Source organism: Schistocerca americana, chromosome 4, assembly GCF_021461395.2.
Source record: "Schistocerca americana isolate TAMUIC-IGC-003095 chromosome 4, iqSchAmer2.1, whole genome shotgun sequence".
Classification (NCBI taxonomy): Eukaryota; Metazoa; Arthropoda; class Insecta; order Orthoptera; family Acrididae; genus Schistocerca; species Schistocerca americana.
The window spans coordinates 245747804-245773577 of NC_060122.1; the positions used below are offsets into that span (position 1 = coordinate 245747804).

The following is a 25774-nucleotide window of genomic DNA, read 5'->3' on the forward strand; positions in this document are numbered from 1 at the left end:
TTTTTTTGTGAATTTATTCTTGTAAATCTCCAACTGAGTATGCCCCTCGTTGATTGGTCGTTCGTGGAGACCGTGAGCAGAGATATCCCTATTTACCTTTACTATAGCACTGCCCATTTTGCTGGGCTCTGACCTTAGAAACATAGGATAAATAACAGTTAGTAGAGTCGTCGGAATCGGTTTAACACTATAGCGAGCACAACTGCGAAGATTCATGTACACGATTTTAAAGTTTCACACTATGTAAACGCTTCACTGCATGTTACCCGCGGCGACTGGATTTCTGGATGCAGTCTTGAAGGTCATCCCTGCTCGTCCCACGCATAACCTACTGGTGAGTGCTTTGTCGCCTTGGCAGGCTACTTGAAGGTCATCCCTGCTCGTCCCACGCATAACCTACTGGTGAGTGCTTTGTCGCCTTGGCAGGCTAACGAAAGAGTAAACGTTGAGAAGATACTCTCCCTGCGACGGCACACAGTTCCACTGAAAAATGTCAACTGGAAGGCGCAAAATGAGAATCAAACTCGTGACCAGAGGGACGTTATACTACTGATCTTAACAGGGCCTAGGTTCTAGGAATAATTGTGTGTCGGGTATGAAGGCCATTTAGACCAGTAGTGCATGTCGTGGCAACACTAAGCTTGGGTAGCTCGTCATGGGACTTCCGACTGGAGTGATATCGTTAAATAACACACTGGACTATAACATACTGAAATCTTTGCGATGAATGCAGTTTCTGGTGTGTACAGACAACTGCCGTGGGCGAGTTTAGTAGCCTCTAAGAAAGATTAATATTAACAGTCGTCACGGGGCACGTGTTAAACGATTCAAGAGTGAGGTAATGCCGAGACATGAAAAAATCTTGAAGTAATGTACACGAAAAGAGAAGGTGCAAGATACAAGTTATACCGTATATCAAATAAAAATTAATTCAGATGAGAGCAACAGTACATAAAAGACCGTAAACAGCTGACAGAAGTCACAGACTTTAGCTTGTCTCAAATGTTGCAGATAACAATGCGAAGCGCCTCTCGTCTCTTTACTATACACAGCTCCATACCGCTACTGAAATTATCGAACCCTATTGTCTCTAATGCTATTCAGAGCCTCGCTGTTCTTATTACATTCTCGCAGGTATAACAGCAATCAAATGGATAACAATACCCAGGAAACGGGAGCCCATTTTGCGCGGAGAGCTTCGATTAAGACAGTCGTTGAAGTGAATCGGTGTGACACTGAAGCTATCTCCCAAGACAGCACTGCGGTTGGCTCATGCACAAATTCGAATGTGAACTTGCACAAGCCAGCAGATTCTCTACAAGAGACGTCCTCCAAATCTGCACTGCGGCTCGCTTATAGCAATTTCGAATGTGCACTCACACAAGCCAGCAGATTCTCTACAAGGGACATTCTCCAAATCTGCTTCCATCGCAAAAGTGAATTATATACACGTTTATCAGTAAATAAAGCGTCTCTGCTCTCCCAACATTCCTGCGGCGTCGCTCGAAACATCACCCGAGGCATGGCCTATCATCCACCATAACCTGGCGTTTGAGAAGCTGCTTGGTCGCGTGTTCCTCCCACTCAAAGTGATAATGTTGGTAACATATCTACACACTGCGAGGTTATTTAGTACAGGTGAGAGTGGAACTACATTTTCAATCATATAAAAAGTGTAGCTATCTAACCATCTTTGGGTTTTGAACTTCTTGTCTCGTTTCCACTTCAGTGACCGATAACGAACTGACCTGGATAAGTTTGCAATGGACATTCACACCAACTGTCATGCCGGTGGCTGCAAATCACCTTAGTACACAGATGAGCTAAAACATTATAACCACTGCCCACTGCGAGATTGAATGCCTCCTGTTGGTGTTGAAGGCACGTGACGCAGTAAGAAAAGAATGTAAGCACAAGAGAGACGAATGGCCAGGCGTTTTAGCGAAGATACAGGCCGAAAATCCGGAAATCCACTGCTACAAGCTGTTTTGTCAAAGGGTGTATTGTTGTGCGGCTGCGGTTGGAAATGAGAATCTCTGAAACGGCGATGCTGAACACCTGTTGGCGTACTACTGTCATGAGCACCAGGAGAAAGAACGGGTAGGGCGTATGGTAATACACGACCACATCTCGTCATAAATCGTAGAACTCGGAGAATCCCCCACTGTGTAAACCAGGATAGGCAGCTGTTTGTGGCAGATCTGACGATAGAGTGCAGTGCTGGTGCCAGCACAAGTGTTTCGGAGCACACCATTCACAGGCCGTTGTGAACATGGAGCTCCATATCACACGACCCCTACGTGTTCCTACGTTGACCCAGAGGCATCGCCAATTATGACTGCAGGAGCACAGCATCACTGAGTCTTCACAGTGGATTAACATAAAAGTGTCGCCTTTCGAATGAATCGCATTTCGTGTTACGTCAGGTCAATTATTGGTTTCATACACGACGTGATCCAGACGAATGGCTGCACGAAACGCTTTGCGCCACAGATGCAGGCCAGTGAGGACGGAATTATGCTATGGGGTGCACTGATTGGGCTTGCAAGGAATCTGTGGCAGTAATCGAAGACATCATCACAGCTGTGAACTACGTGAACATTATTGCGGACCACCTGCATTGCTTCTTCCATCAGGATGATTGTTCGTGTTGCAAGGTCAGAATCATGCTATTCTAGTTTAAGGAACATTATAGTGAACTCACACTGATGTCCTGGCCAGCAAATGCGCCTCATCTGTACCCACTGCAACACACATCTGGTGCCAGATGCGTGCCCGTAAACCACCACCCCGAAATTTGCGGGAATCGCTTGACGTGTGAGTAGACATCTGCTCTGCCACATACTTCGGGAAACCTGTAAAGGACTTGTGGAATCCATGCCAAGCAGAATCTCTGTTATACTGTGTTTGAAAAGTGGAACGACATGCTATTAAACAGTTCGTCATAATGTTTTGGCTTTTCTGTGTATGTGAGTCAGTGAAGCTTCATATAAAAGGCCTCTTCTGTCTTACAACTGTGGGCGTTACTCATATATCACACAGAGCAGATAATGACGCTCTTCTCTGGCGGTGTTCACACATGCATGGAGCGTTTGTTTCGCTGCGGATCAGGCGTCCCCTTCTGGCAGACGACACGACCTGAAGTAAATGACTAACGTATTGTAATAAGATGGCGCCTCTGCATTCACATCCCGGTATAAGAGGAGGAGGAGGAGAGTAGTGTTTAGCGTCCGGTCGACGACGACGTCATTAGACACGTAGCACAAGCTCAGATTAGGGAAGGATGGGGAAGGAAATAGGACACACCCTTTGTAAAAGGAATCTTCCCTGCATTTGCCTGAAGCGATTTACGGAAATCACGGAAACCTAAATCAGGATGGCTGGATCCAGGTTTCAACCATCGTCGTCCCGAATGCGAGTCCAGATTCTTGTGACAGGAATAAGGGTTCATAAGGATGATGGAACTGATCGTTTTCTTGATGGTCGCGATTTCTCAGGAGAGAGAGAGAGAGAGAGAAGTCTGGAGAGAGGAGGTCGATCTGTTTAAGCTAGTTGATGCGCTCTACAATATGTATTTATACCACAAATATTTAGTTTTGGCGCCAATGTGAGACAGCAAAGCCATAGGTGGCCATACAATTTAGCACGCAGCCCTTCCTCGCCATACACTAGAATCAGCTCAGCTTCGAGGTTGCGTTTTGTTAACAATTCTGTAGCTTGTGGCGTATATGCTGCAACACATTAATGAAGACGTACTATTGTATGAGAAAACTACGAAGAGATTTTTTTTTTTTTTTTAGATTTTACTGCTTGGGCACAGATTTTCTCGACATGAAGGGCGAGAGGAATCCACTTCTCTCATGTTTAAATATCATTCCAAACCTACGACTGGTGATATAATGAACAATATCTACCTTATTCTTCAATAATGCAGCTGAATGGCGCGTGCAGCATGTAAACTGCTGAACACTGCAAGGCAACTCGCTCCCGTAGCTGGTGCATGTCAGTGGGGTAGCGCTGGAATCAGAATCCTGGGGGTGGATAAAATTATCACTACAATTATTTGTCTAGGAAGGGGATGGAGGTGGGCAAGTTTGCTAGTATGTCCTCGATTAAATTTCAGGCGTCTCCGCAATGTCTCAAGAAGCTGGGGCAGGTGAACTTGTGGGTGCTGATCAGTCGTCGGATGGGAACACCCCCCCCCCCCCCCCCCCCCCCGCCACACGCCTCACCGCTTGGTTCAATTAGATCGGAGTAGGCTACGTGCTGGCTACGAATTTCACCGTCTCCCTCCTCTCACCATCATTATACAATGCAAACATAACATTACATTATAAATGCACTCATAAAATTCGCCTACACTCATAAAATACACATGCGACACAAATCTCAAATATTCGCAATAAAATGGGTCAGTGTGCGTGGACCCTTTCCGACAGGCCGCTGAACCCTCTGCGTGGTATATCCCAGCCAACAATGCCCTACAACATTTACATTTTGTATTAGATGGCTCTGTATGGAACTGTCTTTTCCCCCAATGGCTTCACGAGGCGTAGATGAGCTATGTTCTGCCGTGTTCATTGTTCCTTCATCCTTCCTCCCCTCCTATGACCAACAACGCGGTTGCATTGTGCATTGTGCTGCCACCTACTGCCAGATACTACATATCAGCAACCTCAGTAGTCATTAGACTTCGTAAGAGAGCAGAATGGGGCGCTCCGCGGAACTCACGAACTTTGAACGTGGTCAGGTGATTGGGTGTCACGTGTGTCATACTTCTGTATGCGAGATTTCCACACTCCTAAACATCCCTAGGTCCACTGTTTCCGATGTGATGGTGAAGTGGAAACGTGAAGGGACACGTACAGCACAAAAGCGTAAAGGCCGACCTCGTCTGTTGACTGACAGGGACCGCCGACAGTTGAAGGGTGGTAATGTGTAGGCAGACATCTATCCAGACCGTCACACAGGAATTCCAAAGTGCATCAGGATCCACTGCAAGTACTATGACAATTAGGCGAGAGGTGAGAAAACTTTGATTTCATGGTGGCTCATAAGCCACACATCACGCCGGTAAATACCAACGACGCCACGCTTGATGTAAGGAGTGTAAACATTGGACGACTGAACAATGGAAAAACGTTGAGTGGAGTGACGAATTACGATACGCAATGTGGCGATACGATGGCAGGGTGTGGGTATGGCGAATTCCCGGTGAACGTCATCCACCAGCGTGTACAGTACCAACAGTAAAATTCGGAGGCGGTGGTGTTATGGTGTGCTCTTGTTTTTCATGGAGGGGGCTTGCACCCCTCGTTGTTTTGCGTGGCATTATCACAGCACAGGCCTACATTGATGTTTTAAGCACCTTCGTGTTTCCCACTGTTGAAAAGCAATTCGGGGATGGCGATTGCATCTTTCAACACGATCGAGCACCTGTTCATAATGAAAGGCCTCTGGTGGAGTGGTTACACGACAATAACATCCCTGTAATGGACTGGCGTGCACAGAGTGCTGACTTGAATCCTATAGTACACCTTTGGGATGTTTTGGAATGACGACTTCGTGCCAGGGCTCACCGATCGACATCGATACCTCTCCTCAGTGCAGCACTCCGTGAAGAATGGGTTGCCATTCCCCAAGAAACCTTGTAGCACCTGATTGAATGCATGTCTGCGAGAGTGGAAGCTGTCATCAAGGCTAAGGGTGGGCCAATATCATATTGAATTTCAGCATTACCGATGGAGGGCGCCACGAACTTGTAAGTCATTTTTAGCCAGGTGTCCGGATACTTTTGATCACATTATGTACATCGCGCATGAACGCCAATGCTTTAACTCTTTCCCAGAATAATTTCTGGTGGAACGTTCAGTGAGTTCCATTCTGATAGCGAGCCATAAGTGCGCGCTGCCCTGATCCCTAATAGAGAGGCGAACTCTGTATTGGATGCAGAATGTGATCTGTGCAACGAGCTGTTAACCCGCGGATGGAGTTGACTTGGCACAGCTGCCAGCAGCACGGCGGACTGATGCGCAGTTAACTACGTTCCCCACTTGGCGTGCTTCCGCTCTGCAACTGTGGCCTCCGCCCGCTCGTTCTGAATTGCAAGGCACAGTGCTGCCAACATTCGCTTGCTTCTACGCCACCTCTCGCCTCCAAGCAAAACACCTGCATAATTCCCTAGTCAATACATTTCATATCGGGACGCAATGACTTTTTTCAGAGTACCGTTCCGGATCGCGTTTCATCTCTAAAACAGTAAAAATACTCACGGTAATGTCCGTCGCGTTCCCTTACTTTACATTACTACATGATTATACTGCAGCTACTACATTTTTGTTGAACTGTAGTGTGCTCTGCGGTCATCTCGAGTGTGCTGCTCAGCTCTAAGGACAAGAATCATTTTGGGCTTTTTCAGAAGAATATACTAATGAAATGCGACAAACTAGATCATCCCTTCACAAAGTTACGTACATCATTTCTAGTACACATCAACATTCATAATGTGTCAGTAAGAAACAGTTTAGGCAACAAGCTCAGAAGTATGTAGTTTTTTTACCAATGTATATGACTGATACATAACGAAGATATAATATCGTTTCAACCTACATGGCGCGCTGATGAATGATATGCGGCTAGTACTTATTCCAATAAACAGTATCTCTGAATTAACATGGCTTTTTCGGGAGAGCGCTTGAAAATACAAACTAAGAACACAAGTAAATCTTTTGTCAGTGTGTGGAAATCGGTATACACGTAACAACAAGTTTTGTGAAAAACGAGTGGTTCCTTCATTAAAAAAAAAATCTAACTGGCTATTCTATACAAAATCTCGTAACAAAGCTGTTGCTCTCTGGTTTTCCGCCTATCAACTGGCATGCTCAGAACTTAAACGTTCACAATGTTTCTTATTCAGCAACCGGCATTTGAGATCTATGAATGCGTGTGTATAATGTTCTGTAATTAGTCATTTAATCATCCTGATAGCCAGTAACCAAACAACAGCCAGCAACCAACAATAAACATCCTGAGTTCGGTATACAACAGGCTAACGAGCACCAAACATTCAGCTTGTTAGGCAGCAGATTTGAATTCTTTCAAAGCATATTATGTGTTGCCAGAGATAAAAGTATGGCGATTAATGACTGTGAGTCTGCATGAAGTGTTGTCGCGACCTTGTGTAAGATTAGTAACACTATATTCATCTATTGTCGATAGGGTGTAATAAATTATAGATGATCAGATCAGTTTCACAAGGAGAACACTAACTTGCGCATCTATAAAACATCGAATAGAGCGTGGTTCAAGTTCGGCGCTGATGTTCTAGCTTTATGTCGTTAGCGGACGAAATAATTAATTTAAAGTGGGGGCTAGTGCCTTTACGAAAAAATAACCGAGATTTATCGTCTGTGTTCGTACTTAAGTTCGGCATGTGTCTCTAGTTTAAAAGAGTGTGTTGTAAAACAAGAATGTCTGGCCTGCCAGATTTGTTGGTGTGGTTATTGCAGGAAGAGCTACAGTTTCATCCGACGAGCTGTTAAATGCTACGTTGATGTAGCTGAACTGTTTTCCACCGTTTATCAATCTGTAGAAATCAGTGTGGTATGATTCTATTGCTGATGAGTCAGTAACGTTCACGATCTAGCCGTCGGATCACTGATGACGCTGGAGAATGTTTCTCTCTTACGTCGTTGCCCAGCTGCAGACGTTCGACAAGTGTAGAATGATGTAAAAACCTTCCATGGTTCAACCGAGTAGGAATTCAGTGACTCCTCAGCTGAACTCTATCAGAGATTCTTGTTCCTGCTGACGGTCTATTTCCGAGCGACTTGTTTTATTTCGGCCACCAGACGTCCCATAATGACGTCAGTGGCCCTTCGGCCCACATCCCACGCCTATGCGTTTCTCTCTCCACCACACATTCCGATCGTGAAATGCATATAATCACTATACCCAATCCCACTACCTAATACTTTTCGACACATCTTAACACGTTTGTAGCGCAGTGTTAACCGCTGTCCCCTATTCCACACCCCCACCACCATCACTCCCATCTGCGTTTATTTTCTTGGAAAGCTGTAGCGCAACGTGAACATAGTGTCATAAAACAATCCAAATCAAAAATAGCACAAGAAGTATGGAAGAGGCTTCATTCTCCTTTTCGCATAATTTTGTTAATAATGCAATTAACAAACATTACAGTGGTATTACAGTGCATAGCAAAACATTTGCAACATTCTTTCTGCTACTGATGTGTTGCGAGCTGTTCGGCGAGTTACCTTTTTATTTGAACGTTTCGGAGCTGCAGTTTTATGTAGCAGATAACTCCCAAGCTTTGTAAGGCTCCTTCAGCAGACGCTGTGGAGAACAAGCGTTCATTGAGGTCAACTGCTCCCCTGGCCTGCCATCTTAAAGAGCCATGTGATGCGACTACTGTTTCCTTCTCCTAAATGTTTGCTGTGTACATGTACGTCACAACACTCCCACAATGCACCATAACTCAGCAGACATTCATGCATACGAAAAAATATTTATTTCCTGCACACAAGTGACTGGATGCTTTGAAACTAACCAAAGTGAAAACGTGACCACGTTACGCGGGAGTCAAGCAAATTTCATCACTTTGGCCACTCTCACATTTTACCGAGGAAAGAGCAAAGAAGAAGAAGATAATTAAAATATACAAAGCAATAATAATCGAAAAAAGTTCCTACAGGTAATCAAGGACGACTGATAGTAGAGTTTCGGCAACAGTGAGCAAGATACAAAGGGAAGGCATTACTTGTAATTTCGTTAACGTTACATCCGTAAGTCATGGTAAAGTGCACTACCGAAGGTGGTTTGCAACATTATTGCTCCCTCCTTATCTACTCCAGTCTCGAATGAATTGAGGGGAAAATGTACAGGCTTCTCCGTGTTCATACAGTCCTTCCTCTACGATCCTCCAGACTTGTAGTTTCTTTGGACTTCCCTAACAGCGTTTTGTGCAAAGAACATAATGGATCTTTATATGGTGTCTATGTAACATGGCTGGGTGTCTTTGTAATACGTTTGTATCGGCGGAAACGGTCGTCTACAAATGAAGCATGAAGCGTCTGAATTCTTTGGATTTCTTCTTTTAATCCGATCTCTTAAGATTTCCAAACTCTTGAACGGTACTTCCTACAGTTGACTGTATGTACCCATACAAATGACAACTGATTCGTAACGTATTTCACAGATATTTAATCTTTGTGACAATCCCACAGCATACCACAAACACTGAACTTACAAGCAACACTGTTTTTGTAACTTTGACTTTCATCTCGCATTCTTATCCAGATAAAATGAAATGTTACGAATTTATGAATAATTTGATAACTATGATCAATTCCTCATTGTTACAGCAATGGTAAACCGAGGTTACAGTTTTTCTTTACACAACAGCCATAGAGCAACAAAGACGTAATTGTCATACATAGAAAAAACGAATCCACCGTCGAAGACACAATCGGGGTCCTCTTAAAATCCGATGCCAGGTGCCTTCCATCCTATGTAGACACAAAGCTGTGTGAAACGAAAGGGCCCAAACAGTCACACACCGCAGATGAAGATCTCTATGTACGCAGGATGCCTAGCGTCAACCACGTCCTGTACATGCAGTGGACAGTGTCGACTACAAAGGTAGGCCTTCGGTATGACTCTCATAAGCAGGAGTTTTTAAAGCTCTCTATGTATCAGTATAGTTGTCCAAAAGAACAGCTTCTTCCTTCCCCAGCGGGACGTAAAGGACAGACAAAAATGCAACGTATATAGAACCTTAAAGCTGACATATTGGCAGCAGGCATTGCTACATGTGTAAGGAACACCATCCTAAATAAAATGGATGGCGAAATTCAAACAATTACGGGGACGCAGAAGAGCCCACTGTAACATTTATACAAACTAATCGTCATTTGGCAGACTGAATTTAGAGTAAAACCTAAAAATGCGAGACGGTCTAGCAAGGGTGCTTCCGTTTAGTCTTTACCTTAAGCATCGCTGTTTCGGAGGGTTTCTGACTTACCTCTTCGTTTGATAAGACTGTGTATGTCTAACCTAGCACTTGAGATGATTCATATCTACATATACTGCCAGTACATGTTTTATTTGGCTATCTTTCTGATAAATAAATATTTGACACTCTTTCTAAATTGATCAAAATTGTGTAGGGCTCGGACGCAGGGGTGAATTTTGCGCTTAGACGGCAGTGCTTTTTGATTTGAGCCATCTGAGCACGCATTGCGGCCAAAACTTCAGAAGGGAAATACTAAATACCTTGCCAGAGTGACGCTCCAGGCGAAGGAATCTGGAAGTTAAGACTGGCGGCTTACTGTTTTAGCTCGAAGGAAAGAAGATTGGGTTTAACGTCCCGTCGACATCGAGGTCATCAGAGACGGAGCACAAGTTCGGAATGTGTCAAGGATGGAGAAGGAAATCGGCCGGGCACTTCCAAAGGCACCATCCCGGCATTTGCCTGGAGCGATTTAGGGAAATCACGAAAAATCTAAATCTGGATGGCCGGACTCGGGTTTGAACCGTCGTCCTCCCGATGAGAGTCCAGTGTGCTAACCACTGCGCCACCTGACTCGGTGATTTAGCTCGAAACGCTAGGCGTGGTCGTACGGTTCAGACGGCAGAGCATTGACCTTGAATATGGAATTCAAGTCACCGTTCTGCAAACGGCATTACTCTGCCAGGAACGACCACACTCCACTGCAGGAAGTGACATTTCAAATTCAAAATACTTCACGTGATTGTGTTGTACAGCACATAAAATATTTTCAGAAAAAATAAGCCTTGTCGTGCTTAACGCAATACATATTATTATTTGGCAATGTCACTTACTGCAAACTAGTATAAGACACATACCACGTTTTTTTGACGTGTACACATAGTTCACGGCAAAGAAAAGCATTGTGATCATAGACTGATACTGTATGAGCTGCTGCGCGAAAGCGAGCTGTGACTGGGTCTCTTTTGTGCGAACTACATCAGTCGTCACAAATTTCATTCGAAGGCAGACAAGCTTCTAAAACGTATATATTCATAAGACACAAGAATTAGTTACACAGTGAATCTCATTTCATGTGCTCTGAAACACTAAAAATTTCACTACGATTTGTATTGACACAACTGTGGAATTTGCACTTTACTCCGTTTGCATGCAGTAAGTGTCTAATATGTCTGCTTTGCAGGTATCATCGATTGCTTCGTGCGCATCCCGCGCGAGCAGGGCGTGCTGGCATACTGGCGCGGTAACATGGCCAACGTCATCCGATACTTCCCCACGCAAGCGCTGAACTTCGCCTTCAAGGACAAGTACAAGCAGATCTTCCTTGGTGGTGTCGACAAGAACACACAATTCTGGCGTTACTTCTTGGGCAACTTGGCGTCTGGTGGTGCAGCCGGAGCCACTTCACTGTGCTTCGTCTATCCTCTAGACTTCGCCAGGACAAGGTCCGTTCTGATACCAAAGCACTGAACATCATACCTCTCAATTGTGGCGCGTTTTTATTGTTCAAAATAACTAATAACTGAAGGAACTGATGGACAAGTGGAAAGGGGATAGGGACAGGGTGGGGATGAGTTGCTTCATAATGTTGTGCTTTGCTGCAAAAATAACTAGATAAATGACTTTCGTGTATTATACAATCAAGCGACACAGTCAAACGTTACTCTCCACAGTCAGTCGTTACGAATCCAAACCACACAGTTGTACTGGAAGTAATGAACTACGGGTAAGCAGACGCTTTCAGTGATAGAAGGACAATGATACTGAAAACCGATTCTCCAATACGCTTGATAGGGAGTCACGACACAGGGGTACAGTATTCTAAGTAGGAGACAGAGGGGGAAAAATGCTACTGTCGAACGATTTGTATTAATCCAAAACACGATCTAAACTATCTGAAACAAAGAGCAAAGTACTTTTATATTTAATTAAATTAAATTATTTATTTCACCTGATCTGATCTCTCACATCAACCAGGGTTTCACACAGACTGTACCTTTTTTTACATCATAATTAACTAAGAAATAATAATTCTAATATGGCTCTGAGCACTATGGGACTTAACTTCTAAGGTCATCAGTCCCTTAGAACTTAGAACTACTTAAACCTAACTAACCTAAGGACATCACACACATCCATGCCCGAGGCAGGATTCGAACGTGCGACCGTAGCGGCCGCGCGGTTTTAGGCTGTAGCGCCTTTAACCGCTTGGCCACCACGGCCGGCAATTCTAATATGACAAATGGTATTAAAACGATATGACTGTCTGTAGTGATAATGTGAGGAAGATCTGGTTGGAAAAATGTATTTGCAGGGGTAACGAGTCCGCACAGAAACAATGGCAATCATTAATGTTGCTTTAGGAGACATCTCATTAACTGTCTTTTGAAACTGGAGATGTTATTCAGTTGTCTAACATGATGTGGGAGGTTATTCCAGAGGCCGGCCGAAGTGGCCGTGCGGTTCTAGACGCTGCAGTCTGGAACCGCGAGACCGCTACGGTCGCAGGTTCAAATCCTGCCTCGGGCATGGATGTGTGTGATGTCCTTAGGTTAGTTAGGTTTAAGTAGTTCTAAGTTCTAGGGGACTAATGACCTCAGAAGTTGAGTCCCATAGTGCTCAGAGCCATTTCGTTATTCCAGAGCCGGGTTGCTGAAGGATTTTGCTCTGATGGAAACGTGTGTTTCTGCCATGTTATTGAGACAAGAGAATTAAGGTCGAGGAGAGCTGTAGGTGATAGTGTACGGTGATAAGACAGTAGGAAAGACAAAGGCTACGGAAATATCTGCACTTGCCTGCATGCAGCCAGGATAAGTGTGCATATCATGGTGAAATACGATCAAGTAGTCGAACATATGAGATATAACGAACTCGAGCATTCATAACCAGTTTCAGGTGCCGTGAGCTTTCCTCGGAAATGCCTTCCAGGATAACATCGCTGTAATAAATAATTGGAAATATAAGTGAGTGTACAAATTTCTTTTTCAGGTCAAGAGGGAAGAGCGTTTTATATTTTTGTAGGAGGTGGAGAGATGCTGGTACTTTCTTGCATACTGCAGTTATGTGCTCAGTCTAATTTAAATTTTCATCTATTATTAGTCCTACACACTTTGCTGAAGGAGAGGCGTTGATATTCCTCCCATTTATGGTTAAAGATATTAGGTATTGACTATATTTCGGGCTAATGAGCCTATAATGACCAAGCAGTACCGCTTGGTTTTGGATGGCTTGAGCTTTACTCCTGTATCCAGTGCCCATCTGCATAGTGCACAAAGATCGGTATTGAGACTCACGATAGCTGTTTTCAGATTTGTTGGTTTTGTATTTAGATACAACTGGAGGCCATCAGCGAAGCCATGGTATTCGCCGTAGGATAAAATTGATGATACATCCTGAACATACAATGAAAAAAGTATAGGATCTAACACCGAATCCCGGGAGACGCCTGATAATGCCTTCGACAGTGTAGGAATAATGCAGATAGGTCGGTAATCAGAGGGTAACTTAACTAGTTCTTGTTTGCAGACTTCACGGAAAACACTTGTGGCTAAGTAGTGTTGAAGATTTATCTGTTATACCGGGCAGTAGTGATTATTGCTTCATCATTGGGACTGTGATGCCATCGTATATCCAGTAGACGCTGACGTGATACGCACGAGGGCTTTTTGACGATATTGCAAGTAACTTGATTTGGAGAGTATTCTTCGTGGCTACGTTTACCCCTAAGAAGTAATTAACGAGTCTCTGTTTCGTTAATGGTTCAATTATGGCTGTAGGTAGTGTGAAGTAGCGGTTCAATTATTCGGATGAGACAACTGGATTAGCTGTAATTTTTACTTTGCCCATACCATTTCCACGCAGATTTTTTCATAGGACAGCTGGTATATTTCTGTTGTCGATTAAGATATTAGTATTAAAATATTCTCAGTTTAAGTTGTGAGGGACGTGAAAAGTAATGCAAAATATTCTTAACATCACAAAGAAATGTTAGAACCGGAAACTTAGATTGGACGAGGTAGTACAGTAAGATTGTAGGATAAAAGGAGAAACAAATCAGATACAGAACAACGACGAGGTCAAGAAGGTAATAATTATTACAATCTATGAACCAAATGTTTCCTCGACCAGAAAGAATGAAGAAGAAGAGTTGCAACAAATGAAAGAAAAAATACTTGAAATGAACACACGCTAAGGTTCTAAAGCTCTCTTTGCAAATGAACTTCTGCACTAAAAAGAGAACAGACAAGAGACAGCCATTTTCAAACTAAGGTTACATTCATTTCTAAGCAGTATTTCCAAGTCAGAACAAGCCCCTGAGTTTATTAATAATTATAACCAAAGACACAGACTGAGGATTATATTCGAGACAGTGGAAACCGATATGAGGTACGCCGAGTTGTTATGAGGTATGCCGAGTTGTAACACTACACAACACCAATATACCAAATAATTTGTATTTTCTCAAAATGCACTTCAAACAGGCTAACAATTTATATTTTCTTTCATTGCGTTTTAAAAAAACTAACTAAACAGTCTCAGTAACAGCACAAACCCTCTCTAAACGTGCTTCTACTTGTCTGAATTGTGTTATTGAGCCGTCTCTGGTAAGAAACTATATTTCATTGTGTTGTGATTGCAGGCTAGCGGCCGACGTCGGCAAAGCGGGCAGTGAGCGCGAGTTCACCGGCCTGGGCAACTGCATCGCCAAGATCTTCAAGTCTGACGGTATGACTGGCCTGTACAGAGGGTTCGGAGTCTCCGTCCAGGGTATCATCATCTACCGCGCCTCCTACTTCGGCTTCTTCGACACCGCCAAAGGCTACCTGCCCAACCCAAAGAACACACCCTTCCTCATCTCGTGGGCCATTGCGCAGGTACTTCAGCGCTACTGTTTCTTTTATGGCTAACATGTTTTTTGTTTTTCATCAGGTCTTTTGTTCGTTACTCTTATCGTTATCTTCAGCTAAGGATTTGTTTTGATAACATTCGAGATACTCTTCTCATACATTCGAGTACAAGTACGTCTTGCTCTCGATACAGGCTTCAGGAGATCTACAATAGATTAGTAGTATCTTGCGACGCACTAGGAGCAAATGCAGTATACTACGGATTTTAAGAACTATTGAATTCCAATTGTAAGTCTTGTATATTATACGCAGGGTGGTCAGAAACAGTCTGCAAAGCTTGTAAGGGTTTTAAGGGTAGGTTGTGCTGAGAAATAATTGTTTAGAAGCAAATGTGACACGTGGCGCCATTTACCAGCTAATTAAATTCGAAGTTAGGCAAATAAGCCGTTGCTCGCGTAGATTCAAACGGCCTGCCAAATGAAATATTGGTGTCAGTTGTTATCATAGTGTAGATGATGGCACACGAGACGGCTCAGCCTTTGACTCGGGTTCGATATTTACTGCCGTCCCATGTCCAGTTTTTCTGTCGCTCTCTTGTTCGGTTTTAGGAAACCAAACGAAGAACACGTTTGGCGACACCGTCCCTGACAGGCGCTTGAATTTACGCTCGAAACGGGCTGATTGGCTAACTTCAATGGTAAATAATTCTGAAACAGCGCAACGCATCGATTTTTTCCTTAACAACTGCTACTCAGCACAACCTACGCTGCAACACCCTTACAAGCTTTTCAGACTGAGGTCCTGTATATCTAGCGACCTGCCCCAGATTCGCACGCGCAGCAGTAAGTCTCCACGGCCGGACGACTTTTCCGGCGTCGAGTAATAACTTATGTACAAAATCCCACCTCGTAAATCAGTCTATCTTAAACCGAAAACCGCATCAAAAGCCATACAGCACTTTCTGGGATTATCCTTCACACACCGCTAGAAAAGTGCTGCGACCGGACTTTAATTTATAATAAGTATAGAAGAAGTAATAAGTGAACTTATAAGAAACTACTGTATTCTTTCCTGAGTGGTGTAGGGGGGAAGGGGGGGGGGGTTACGGAAGACAGAAATAGAAGCACGGTGAGGTGAAGATAAAAAGCAGCAAAACCAACCTGCACTTTAAAGTTATATGTCCGTAATGAACAAATGAAGACTAATATCATGACACCAATTAGCTTGCGTACGTTCTGGAACGCGTTCATAATTATCATAAGTCTTATGAACGATGTTTGAGAAGTATAGTGAACAACGAGAAGAGGATAGATGTCTCGTCCATAATTTTCGTTGTAGTAAATGTCTTCAGCACTTCAGATTACTTCAACTTACTCCAATGGACTTCGATCAGTAACTTGGTTTGTCGAAACTGTCTTGTTCTTGTTAGTCAGTGGATTCTCTACGATGATCAGTAGCCTCTAAAATAGCTAAAGGTACAAAATTTATATACCTCTAGCAGTCGTTTATAATCACACCAAACACCATGACTATCTTCGCATCATTCGAGCGTTCTGGTTTGTTTAGCACTGCCTTATGAGCGAGGAATGAGACATGCATTGGGCGAAGTACAGTATTTTTGTACGACAATATAAGAATAAATGATGAAATAAGTTATGGTTACCTGACATCGTCGGCAGGAGCGCGATCTCTTGTTATGAAAAAAATAACGTTCTGGCTGAAGAAGTTTTATATACTCAGATCGCGTGACTTACAAATGTGTAGGAGTACTTTCGGTAAATTTTAACTATCATCTTCAAACCCTTAACGTACATCAATTTAGTGCCACTATATGAAGTCCACTGTCATCTAGTCCTGCATACATAGTAACTTAACTCGCTGGTGCAGACACATTAGTGCTGCGTCACACGTCAACGTTCATAAAAGTTGGTGTTGAAATACATTTTGTATATAGACGTCGTTTTTAACACCATCTTTTAAGAATGTGTGCCACATGTACAGTTTAATCATTTGATGTATGACGTGAAATTAATGCATCTACTCCAGCGAGTTAAGTTCCAATGTTTTCAGGATCAGATGACAGTGCACCACATACCGTGCCACTAAAATGATGTATATTAAGGATTTGAAGATGGTAATTAAAGTTTGGAAGGTAGGAGACGAGGTACTGGCAGAAGTAAAGCTGTGAGTACCGGGCGTGAGTCGTGCTTCGGTAGCTCAGTTGGTAGAGCACTTGCCCGCGAAAGGCAAAGGTCCCGAGTTCGAGTCTCGGTCGGGCACACAGTTTTAATCTGCCAGGAAGTTTCATGGTAATTAAAGTTTGCCGAATCAAGTCGTTCACATTTGTACGTCACGCGACCTGGGCAAGTGAGACTTCTTCAACCAGGTCACATTTTTCTAGATAAAATCAGTGTCATCAAAGACAGCAACATTGTCTTGTATAAGAGAGTTCTATTCGAAATGTAATGGCCATTTTAATAATACGAGAAACGATCTGTTCATTGGCTACGAAACGCGATGATAGACGAGTGTATCTCTGATCGTGAAACAGTTCTAATGTGACTACAAGTTTCGTATAAAAGTCTTCAACAACTGCGATCTTGTTGTATTTTGTGCACTATCTGGGTGTAGATCTTTACTGTGAAGTAATGACGTGAACCCGGTATTTTCTATATAGAAGAGGTTCATTTCTTTAACGACGCGGTCTGTAGCATTAGATTCTGGTTTGTAAAATAATTTCCTGCTCCCTTTCAATGCCACAGAAAAATAGTATTAAATACACTTTGAATGAAAGAAAATTAATGGTTTGCTACCGCCAAGATTCTAAAGCTTTTTGGTGCCATATTCGTATTGTTTTTATTCTACTCTGTCGTTGTACACCCACGTCTCATCCTTAACGGTGATTAACGTCATTAATACGCTATTCTCTGACATAAAGTTTGAAGCCTCCCGGCCGCATACTTTTTTATTTTTAATTTTTTCAGTTTATTGACTTTCGGTTCGGCCCTATGCAGCCATTTCAATAGTGGAAATACGTATGATAATGTGTTTGAGGCGGCTTTCGTGTCAATAACGACGACACAGATGCAAGGACAACACGACAACCAGTCGCCGAGCGGGGAAAAATCTCCGACCCGGCCGGGAATCGACGCCGAGGCCCTTCAAGTTCGCAATCTGCCGCGCTGATCCCATAGCTACTCAGGGGGACCGGCCGCAGATAAAAGCAGACTAATAACAACTTCACTGAGCCGTGTGACCACTCACTTTCCCGACGCTCTATTCGCAAAATGAACGAGTAGAGGCCTTAATGTAAGGCACAATATATAGTATCCTCTGCTTTGTAGTGATTCGTAGTGTATACGTACGCGGGGACGTACAAGTCATTCCAAATGGTTCAACTTGCATCGAACACGATCATATTTATGTCATGATGGCTTATTTGTAGTATCGTTTGAGAGCAATACACACCTTAAATTCAAAGAGGCACGATCTCTGGAAGAGGAAGAGTATTCACTAAAAATGATAAGTTTGTGGAAGCGAATGATCTGACCAACGACAAGCCGCGTGGTCTAAGTCGCCTTGTCACAGCCCGAGCGGCTCGCCCCGTCGGAGGTTCGAGTCCTCCCTCGGGCATGGGTGTGTGTGTTATCCATAGGGTAAGTTACTTTAAGTTAGGTTAAGTAGTGCGTAAGTTTAGGGACCGATGACCTCCGCATTTTGATCCCATAAGACCTTACTACAAATTTCCTACCAATGTCAACAAATTATTTATGAGGGGAACGTTCTAAAATATTAAGTTATCTTCTCGATTATTTAAGGTTATCTTATTAGTTATTAAAGTTGCCACATGAAACAGCATAGTAATGAATTTAATCCTTTCCGCTATAACAACTTAACCTTGTGCGACATCTTTGCTACTCTCACCAATGTCTAATCTGTACCCTTCGCCAAAGCCACTGTTACTTTCTCTTTTAAGAATCTGACATATTTGAGTAAGCTGCATCTTCAAAAGTTTTTGCGAAATCTTTATAATTCATACCCTCAGTCATATCCACAAACAATCTACAAGAGCGTTGGAAAATTTGTAGTTAAATGGTTAAAATGGCTCTAAGCACTATGGGACTTAGCATCTGAGGTCATCAGTCCCCTAGACTTAGAACTACTTAAGCCTAACTAACCTAAGGACATCACACATTTCCATGCCCGAGGCAGGATTCGAACCTACGACCGTAGCACCAGCGCGGTTCCGGACTGAAGCGCCTAGAACCGCTCGGCCACATGGCCGGCATTTGTAGTTAACTTTAATCATTTGAGAATATCGGCATTAAGACTGTGCATGAACGAAGAAACAAATAATCTACTACGTCGGGAGTTACTGTTACTTAAATGATTCTGTTAATTATTGAATTTGTTTTATGTTTCTGATCTGCTAGCGAGTAATTTGTTCCAGAAATTTAGCAGTAAAGCCTTTCATGTTTGTAGTTAAACAACGCTACTATAATTTCAAAATTTTGATGAGTAATGTCCATGTATTGTTTACAAATGCAAATTCACCTCTCCATTAGGTATGGCTTTAACTAAACTTATATACTGATTAGCGCAATTTTGGCCTACGAGTAAACCATCAGTCCTAGCTGTATCAGATCAAGCATTTAGGCTAATTGTGTCTTCGATACCTTTCATTATCTATTCTCACGTTTAACAGTTGATTGATTGCATTATACATTTCTCGCAGAAAACAATCATTTCGTAATGTCTAATACATTAACAGCAATTTTCACTTCAAAAATTAATGACGATGTTTTTATAAGTACCTCAGTGGGTGGTTCTTCACACGTGATGAATCCGTTATTGTTTGGCAATGTAATCTCTCTTTACTGGCGTCACCAATGTCTGCGACAGAAAGAACGCTTGAAATTTACTGTTCTTTCGTTGTAGTAGTTGAAGGTCATATCACCGCAAATAAAGTTCCTCGTCGCCCATTTTAGAACAAAATATATCGAATATTCAAAGTAGTCAAAATCTTGCTCCTGAACATGCCATTCACCAAATTTATGCAAATCGATCAAATGACTCCAGCGAACTGCTGAATAGAATTTGCTGTCTGGTTTCAGAGAAGATAAAATATTACTGTAGCAAATAACACACGCCTGATCGGATGAATTTGTTGGTGGCGTGCACATTTATTGGTAAAGACGTTTCATGGAAAGTTCGTACTATGTCCTCACAAATTGATTGATGGGTCTAATCATGTTGCCAGTTCGAATGACACGTAAAATTTTTAATTGTCCGTATATACAGTTCAGTCAATAACTACAGTTCGTTCACATGTGGTCCTTCCCTGACAGTACCATGAACTCTTGAGGTTAACAATTTCTTCACAGTTATCCCACTCATTCACCTTGCTACAATGTTCATAAACAGTGAAGCTTCTTGAATTTCACGTACATGCTATATGCCATAAAAGTTCTTCCGAATCTCTTCTAATCTTTAGGCTTGTCCTCGAATCTTCCCCAGGAAAACACTTCAACTCTTTAGCTCTTGTTCCTCTAATCTAGCTACCTTTTAATACACCCACTCTCCTCGTGTTCAATAAAGAACCACAAACTCCATGCCGCGTACATCAAACAGTCCTGCACTACCGCCGACACCACAACAATTAAAAACACGTGAATGTTTCTCTCACAACAAACTTCAATGAAAGTTTCTCTCATTGCAAATTTCACGTTCCGCGACATCAACACCCGTGTGGTGTTCATGGTCACTGTCCAAATTACTGTTCGCGTTTTCAGTTTATCAACTCTCTGAATACCATGAACGCTACCAGAGTTCCATTACCGTTTACTCTCAAACTACTCTCCGCTCTATCCTTTCAACTGTCTCCTTCTTCCATTTTTAACACAGGTTACGTGTTCTGTAACTAAATATTACAAACAATTGCTACTGACACTCATTCATAAATGCACTAATTCCACAACCAATCATACAGCTATGTTGGCGCTGTAACACGCCTGCTTCTGACGGTTCATAGCCCGCCTCCATGTTTGTAAACAGTGTTGTCAGTCTTCCGCCGTTAAAACTCGCGGCCCACCAACACGTTGATCACCGATGAAATGCTACGCCCCTCCATTCATTTGAAACTCCGTGCTATAATCTGGCACTTCAGTCCGACAGATACACCACTCATCTTGCCATCGACAACGCTATCCCATCCTCTCCAAAACCAACATAGGGTCACGCTGCGTCTACTAACTGTAACGTCCTCTTCAATCTCACTGGTCACATTTATTCCGCTCTCAAATGTTAGTTCAGTGAATTCTCTCATATACAAATATAAAAAACATATTCACCATGAACTTCTTCCTCCATAGGATCTTCTCCTAGTAAACAGTCTTCCGATTGAGGAACGTAGCTGACACATCCTACCTTTTTATCCAGTGGCTGACACTTAGCTTAGATTTAAGTCCCTTCTCTTGACATTGTGCAATTTCTAAAATGCTTCTACCTTCCCCTTCTTCTAGCTTGGCTGGCAGATAAATTTTCGTTATTTTTGCTAGTACTTTCTTCGTTATAAATAAGAGTCTCAGAGTACACACTCTAGCTAATTTAGTGTGCTGTGTACCATCGAAATTATAACTTTTCGGATTTACAAAATCTCTAACAAAAGCCCCCAACTGCTTCTCCTCTTCTTTGCCTTCTCTCTTTGTTTTTTTTTTTTTTTTTTTTTTTTTGCTTACTAGAACATTTTTCCATCCAGAAACCATCTTGCTCGCTCTCTTCACTCTCCAATCTACATACGTTTCTGTCGGTCTCTTCTTCTCTAAGACACATTGGGGCGTTTTCGCTCTTCATATTGACATTCCCACTTTCTTACCCACCACTAACACCAACAATACTATCTTTCCTCCTTCCACCTTTTATGAAGACATTCTCCTCCTTTTCATTCGTCGGTTCCTCTTGTCTACTACTATCTGTATTCTTCTTTTCTTCCTCCCAAAATTCTTCCTCCTTTCCCCACAAACCTTCTACTCATGTCGATCTTCGATATTTATCCCCTTTTCTTCCTCTTCTGCGTTTCCTCCTTCTTCATTGTGCCCTCACACCTTCTCCTCTTCTTTCCACCTTCCTTCCTCCTTTCAGAACTCTTCGTACTCCTCCAGTCATTCTTAGTATTCATGCTCATGTTTGTATTTCCCACTTCAATGCTATTTTCTTCTTCTTCCTGTTTCTTGTCTTTTCTTGTTGTGTCTTCTCTTTTAGACCCATCATCCTCAAACTCTATGTCTTCTTCTGCAGTAAAAAGTATTCGAAGCTTTTATTTCTTTGTTTATTGTGGATACACTGTTTGTCTTCTTTTCTCTCTTCATTACATAGCCTGTCTAACCATCACCTGGAATACTGAACTCCTCTAATTTCCTTCCATACTACCGCATCTGTTGTCCTTTTCAAATGGTTCAAATGGCTCTGAGCACTATGGGACTTAACTGCTGAAGTCATCAGCCCCATAGAACTTAGAATTACTTAAACCTAACTAACCTAAGGACATCACACACATCCATGCCCGAGGCAGGATTCGAACCTGCGACCGTAGCGGTCGCGCGGTTCCAGACTGTAGCGCCTAGAACCGCTCGGCCACTCCGGCCGGCTTGTTGTCTTTTTCCGTCAGCTCCTTGTTTCTTTTGTTCTTTCTTCTCTTCACATTTACTGTTTTCTAAAATGTAGGTATTTAGTGAACCATCAACCGACAGATTTATATGTGGCTTACCATAACGGCCCAGTTCCATACAGTCCACCTCTCGCACCACATTACTGCGTGTGTCGTCATTCCTGTCTGCGTGAGTGTCAACCTCTATTGCAACCTTTTTCTCGTGCCTCACAGTTGGCTGTAATGTCACCCGTCTGCTCGATCGTTAGATTCTACAAAATCCTTTTCTCGCGCCACATAGATATGCATGATGTTTCTCTCCTCCGCGTGACTGTCAACTTCTACGAAATCCTCTTCTCGCACCACAATGTTGAGGAGGTTTTCTCGTTCTGTAAACTAGGATAACCAGCGATCTCATGACAGAGTGCAATGCTGGCGCAGGCACAAGAGTTTCAAGCAAACCACTCAGCGTACATTGGGCTCCCCAGCAGACAAACCCCACGTGTTCCCATGCTCCTCTAACGACATCGTCAGTTACGATACCAGTAGGCACGCGATCGTCGAGATTATACTGTGGATCAATGGAGACTAGGCACCTGGTAACATGAACCACGCTTCTTGTTACTTCAGGAGTACGGCTGCTCGAAACATGCACCGCGCCTCCGACGTGGGCTGGTAGTTGCAGTGTTATGCTACGGTGGACTTTCACCTGGGTTTCCATGGGGCCCGTAGTAGTAACCGAAGACAACATGACAGCTATGTGCAACGTAAACATTGTTATGAAGTATCTGCACGGGTTGTCATACTATTTTGACTCATGAGTGGTTGACAGCATGAAGGTTGGGAGCTTTGAGCGGCCTGATTCAGTAAATCCTGTTGATCTGCTTTAAACAACGAAAATAATTTTCCTTGGATTATGATCTGATACAGAATACGTCCATATCTGAAACTGTAATCACAGTGTCGTACGTGTAAAATTATTTATGAAAACTAGCGACAGAAAGTGCGACCTTACGTGTTTGTTCCTGTGAACAGCAATCACTGTCCGTTCGACTCTCTCAATTCTCTCCGTTGACTTAATGACAAGTAACATAGTATGACGTAACATAGAGCGCACTCAGTAGACCGGCCAGAGAATTTCTAAGTGGGAAACACTAGAATATGGGGAGCCGAAGTGAGTTCTCACTGTCTTCCTTGCTTGAACAGGGAAAATCGAAGAAAAATAACTTTAAAATACGGCACTATGTCTATTCTACCACCCATCAAGGACATTTATTCGTAAAACTCTGCATTTGTATACTATCGATGTTTCGAAGTTAACGAATCTATTGCTACAGAAACACAATTCCCCGAAGAAATATTACCGCTTAACAGACAATTATGAGCAGCAGGATCGCAACAGGTAAGCATTTTGCTTGTGACCGTAAGTATTAGTTTAACAAATACAGTACGTACAGAGTCGTCTTCCCCATATTAGAAGTTGCTGTGTTTTCATACATTATTTCCTCACTCGTCATCAGAGAGCAATTGAAGTGATTAGAAGACAGCGGGATGAAACAGCATGCACACTCGAAAAAGACTACGTGTGGACTGGTGCGCCATTTCTGGAATATCGGCGCTGCCCTAGTCCAATACCAAAAGTCACAATGGTCATACTGTACACACTTCTGACACGAGTTGATCCGTCCTCCTGTATTTTAATGACTCAACTGAAATAGAACTCTTTCCGCGTGGAGGCAAGGTCCAGGTGTTAGTACTTATCCGTATTTTAATTGTAGTTAACTGATTTATCGGGCATGGTGATCTATTGCTAAAGTTCGTTATTAATGTAGTTATGAAACTACAGTTGCATACCACTTTCTCGTTCTGTTTTTTGTTACGCGTATAGTTACAAGTATTATTGGTTCTAACTATCGTGGCTCATAAGCCTTGCAACATTAGCTAACACATTCTACGCGTTTCAAACGTAGCAGTAAAATCTTTCTAGGTTTCCTTACAGGTACTTACACCGCTCCTAAACCGTTTATTGATGTGTCGCCAGAGCTCCGCGTTACAGCAGAATTCCACTGCTCAGTATATTGCACCACTGATCTCTAGAGAATCTGCCACAGTTTCTAAATCGTGTGATATGCCAAGGATATTATTCCAAGAAAGACTAGAAAATGATCCCTGCACTATTATGACAGCTATTATTGCACAAAACAACGCCATTATTTTTCCACGAATATATACAGCAATCATCTCTATTAAAAGTTAAACCGAGACAGCAGTCAGTGCAGTTCTTATTTCACTGATGTACATGTGTGTAGTACTGTGTCGTGAACGGTGGAAGGATTTATGAAAATCAGCACAACATTTATTAAAATGCACAGCTAATGTACAGAGCTTGTACTGTTCTGCTGAACTCACTGGAGAGCCAACAGCATTTGTAACGAGGGTACACCTGTGACGTTGGTACTGGGGACAAATGGAGGTCGACTGTGACGTTGGTACTGGGGACAAATGGAGGTCGACTGAGAGCGTGACAAAGTGCAGCGTTGCTGCCAACTGTGGCAGCCACACTGCATTGGGTAACTGTCTTGCGCGAAAACATTTACTTAGTCTCCGTATTTGTTAGAGTCGGAAGTTGTTAATGAAGAGCACTACCAAGTCTCTTTGTAGTAGTTCGATATGTACTGCGTTATACTGATAATGAACCACAAACTTGCCGTGCGTCTCTTGAGTATTCTACGAAGTACTAAATTTACGAGAAGATGCTAAAACGTGATAATACGATTACAAACTCAATTTATCAGAAAAAAATTGAGATAGAACCATTAAAAGTCTCTAACATGATGTCTGTCATCGACATCAATGCCAGTGTCAAGAACGTTTTTCGCACTGTTCGAGTCATGTCTAGTGCACTTAATAAGGCATGGAGGGATTATGTTATTGCCTCTCTTCGACTGTGGAAAATTCAGTGTTATAATACAGGATCGTGCGCAAAAGCGAATAACGGTACGGAACAGCATTTGTCTTGCTTACGAAGTACTGAAAGGTATAGGGAATGCCAAATTTCATGTATTTTCTCAGATTGTTCTGAATTTAGGGGTAAGCTTCAGCACTTCATTTTGTATGAATTTATGGCATTCGGTAAACCAGTTTCAAGTAACACACGATAATACGAAGTCCTTTGCCGTATGTTCTATCACTGGACTTTTGCACAAGGGTCAGGAAAAAACGGTTTTCTCTACGCCGCGGTCGATCTTT

At 42.7% G+C, this 25774-nt stretch overlaps 1 protein-coding gene across 1 annotated transcript in view; it reads left to right on the forward strand.

The window, feature by feature from the left end:
• Positions 1-25774, forward strand: part of LOC124614032 (ADP,ATP carrier protein 2-like) — a 39497-nt gene that overhangs the window by 8385 nt on the left and 5338 nt on the right. The window contains exons 2-3 of the mRNA XM_047142856.1: positions 11217-11478; positions 14673-14907. Coding sequence (XP_046998812.1) covers positions 11217-11478; positions 14673-14907 — 497 coding nt within the window. The remainder of the gene's footprint in view (positions 1-11216; positions 11479-14672; positions 14908-25774) is intronic.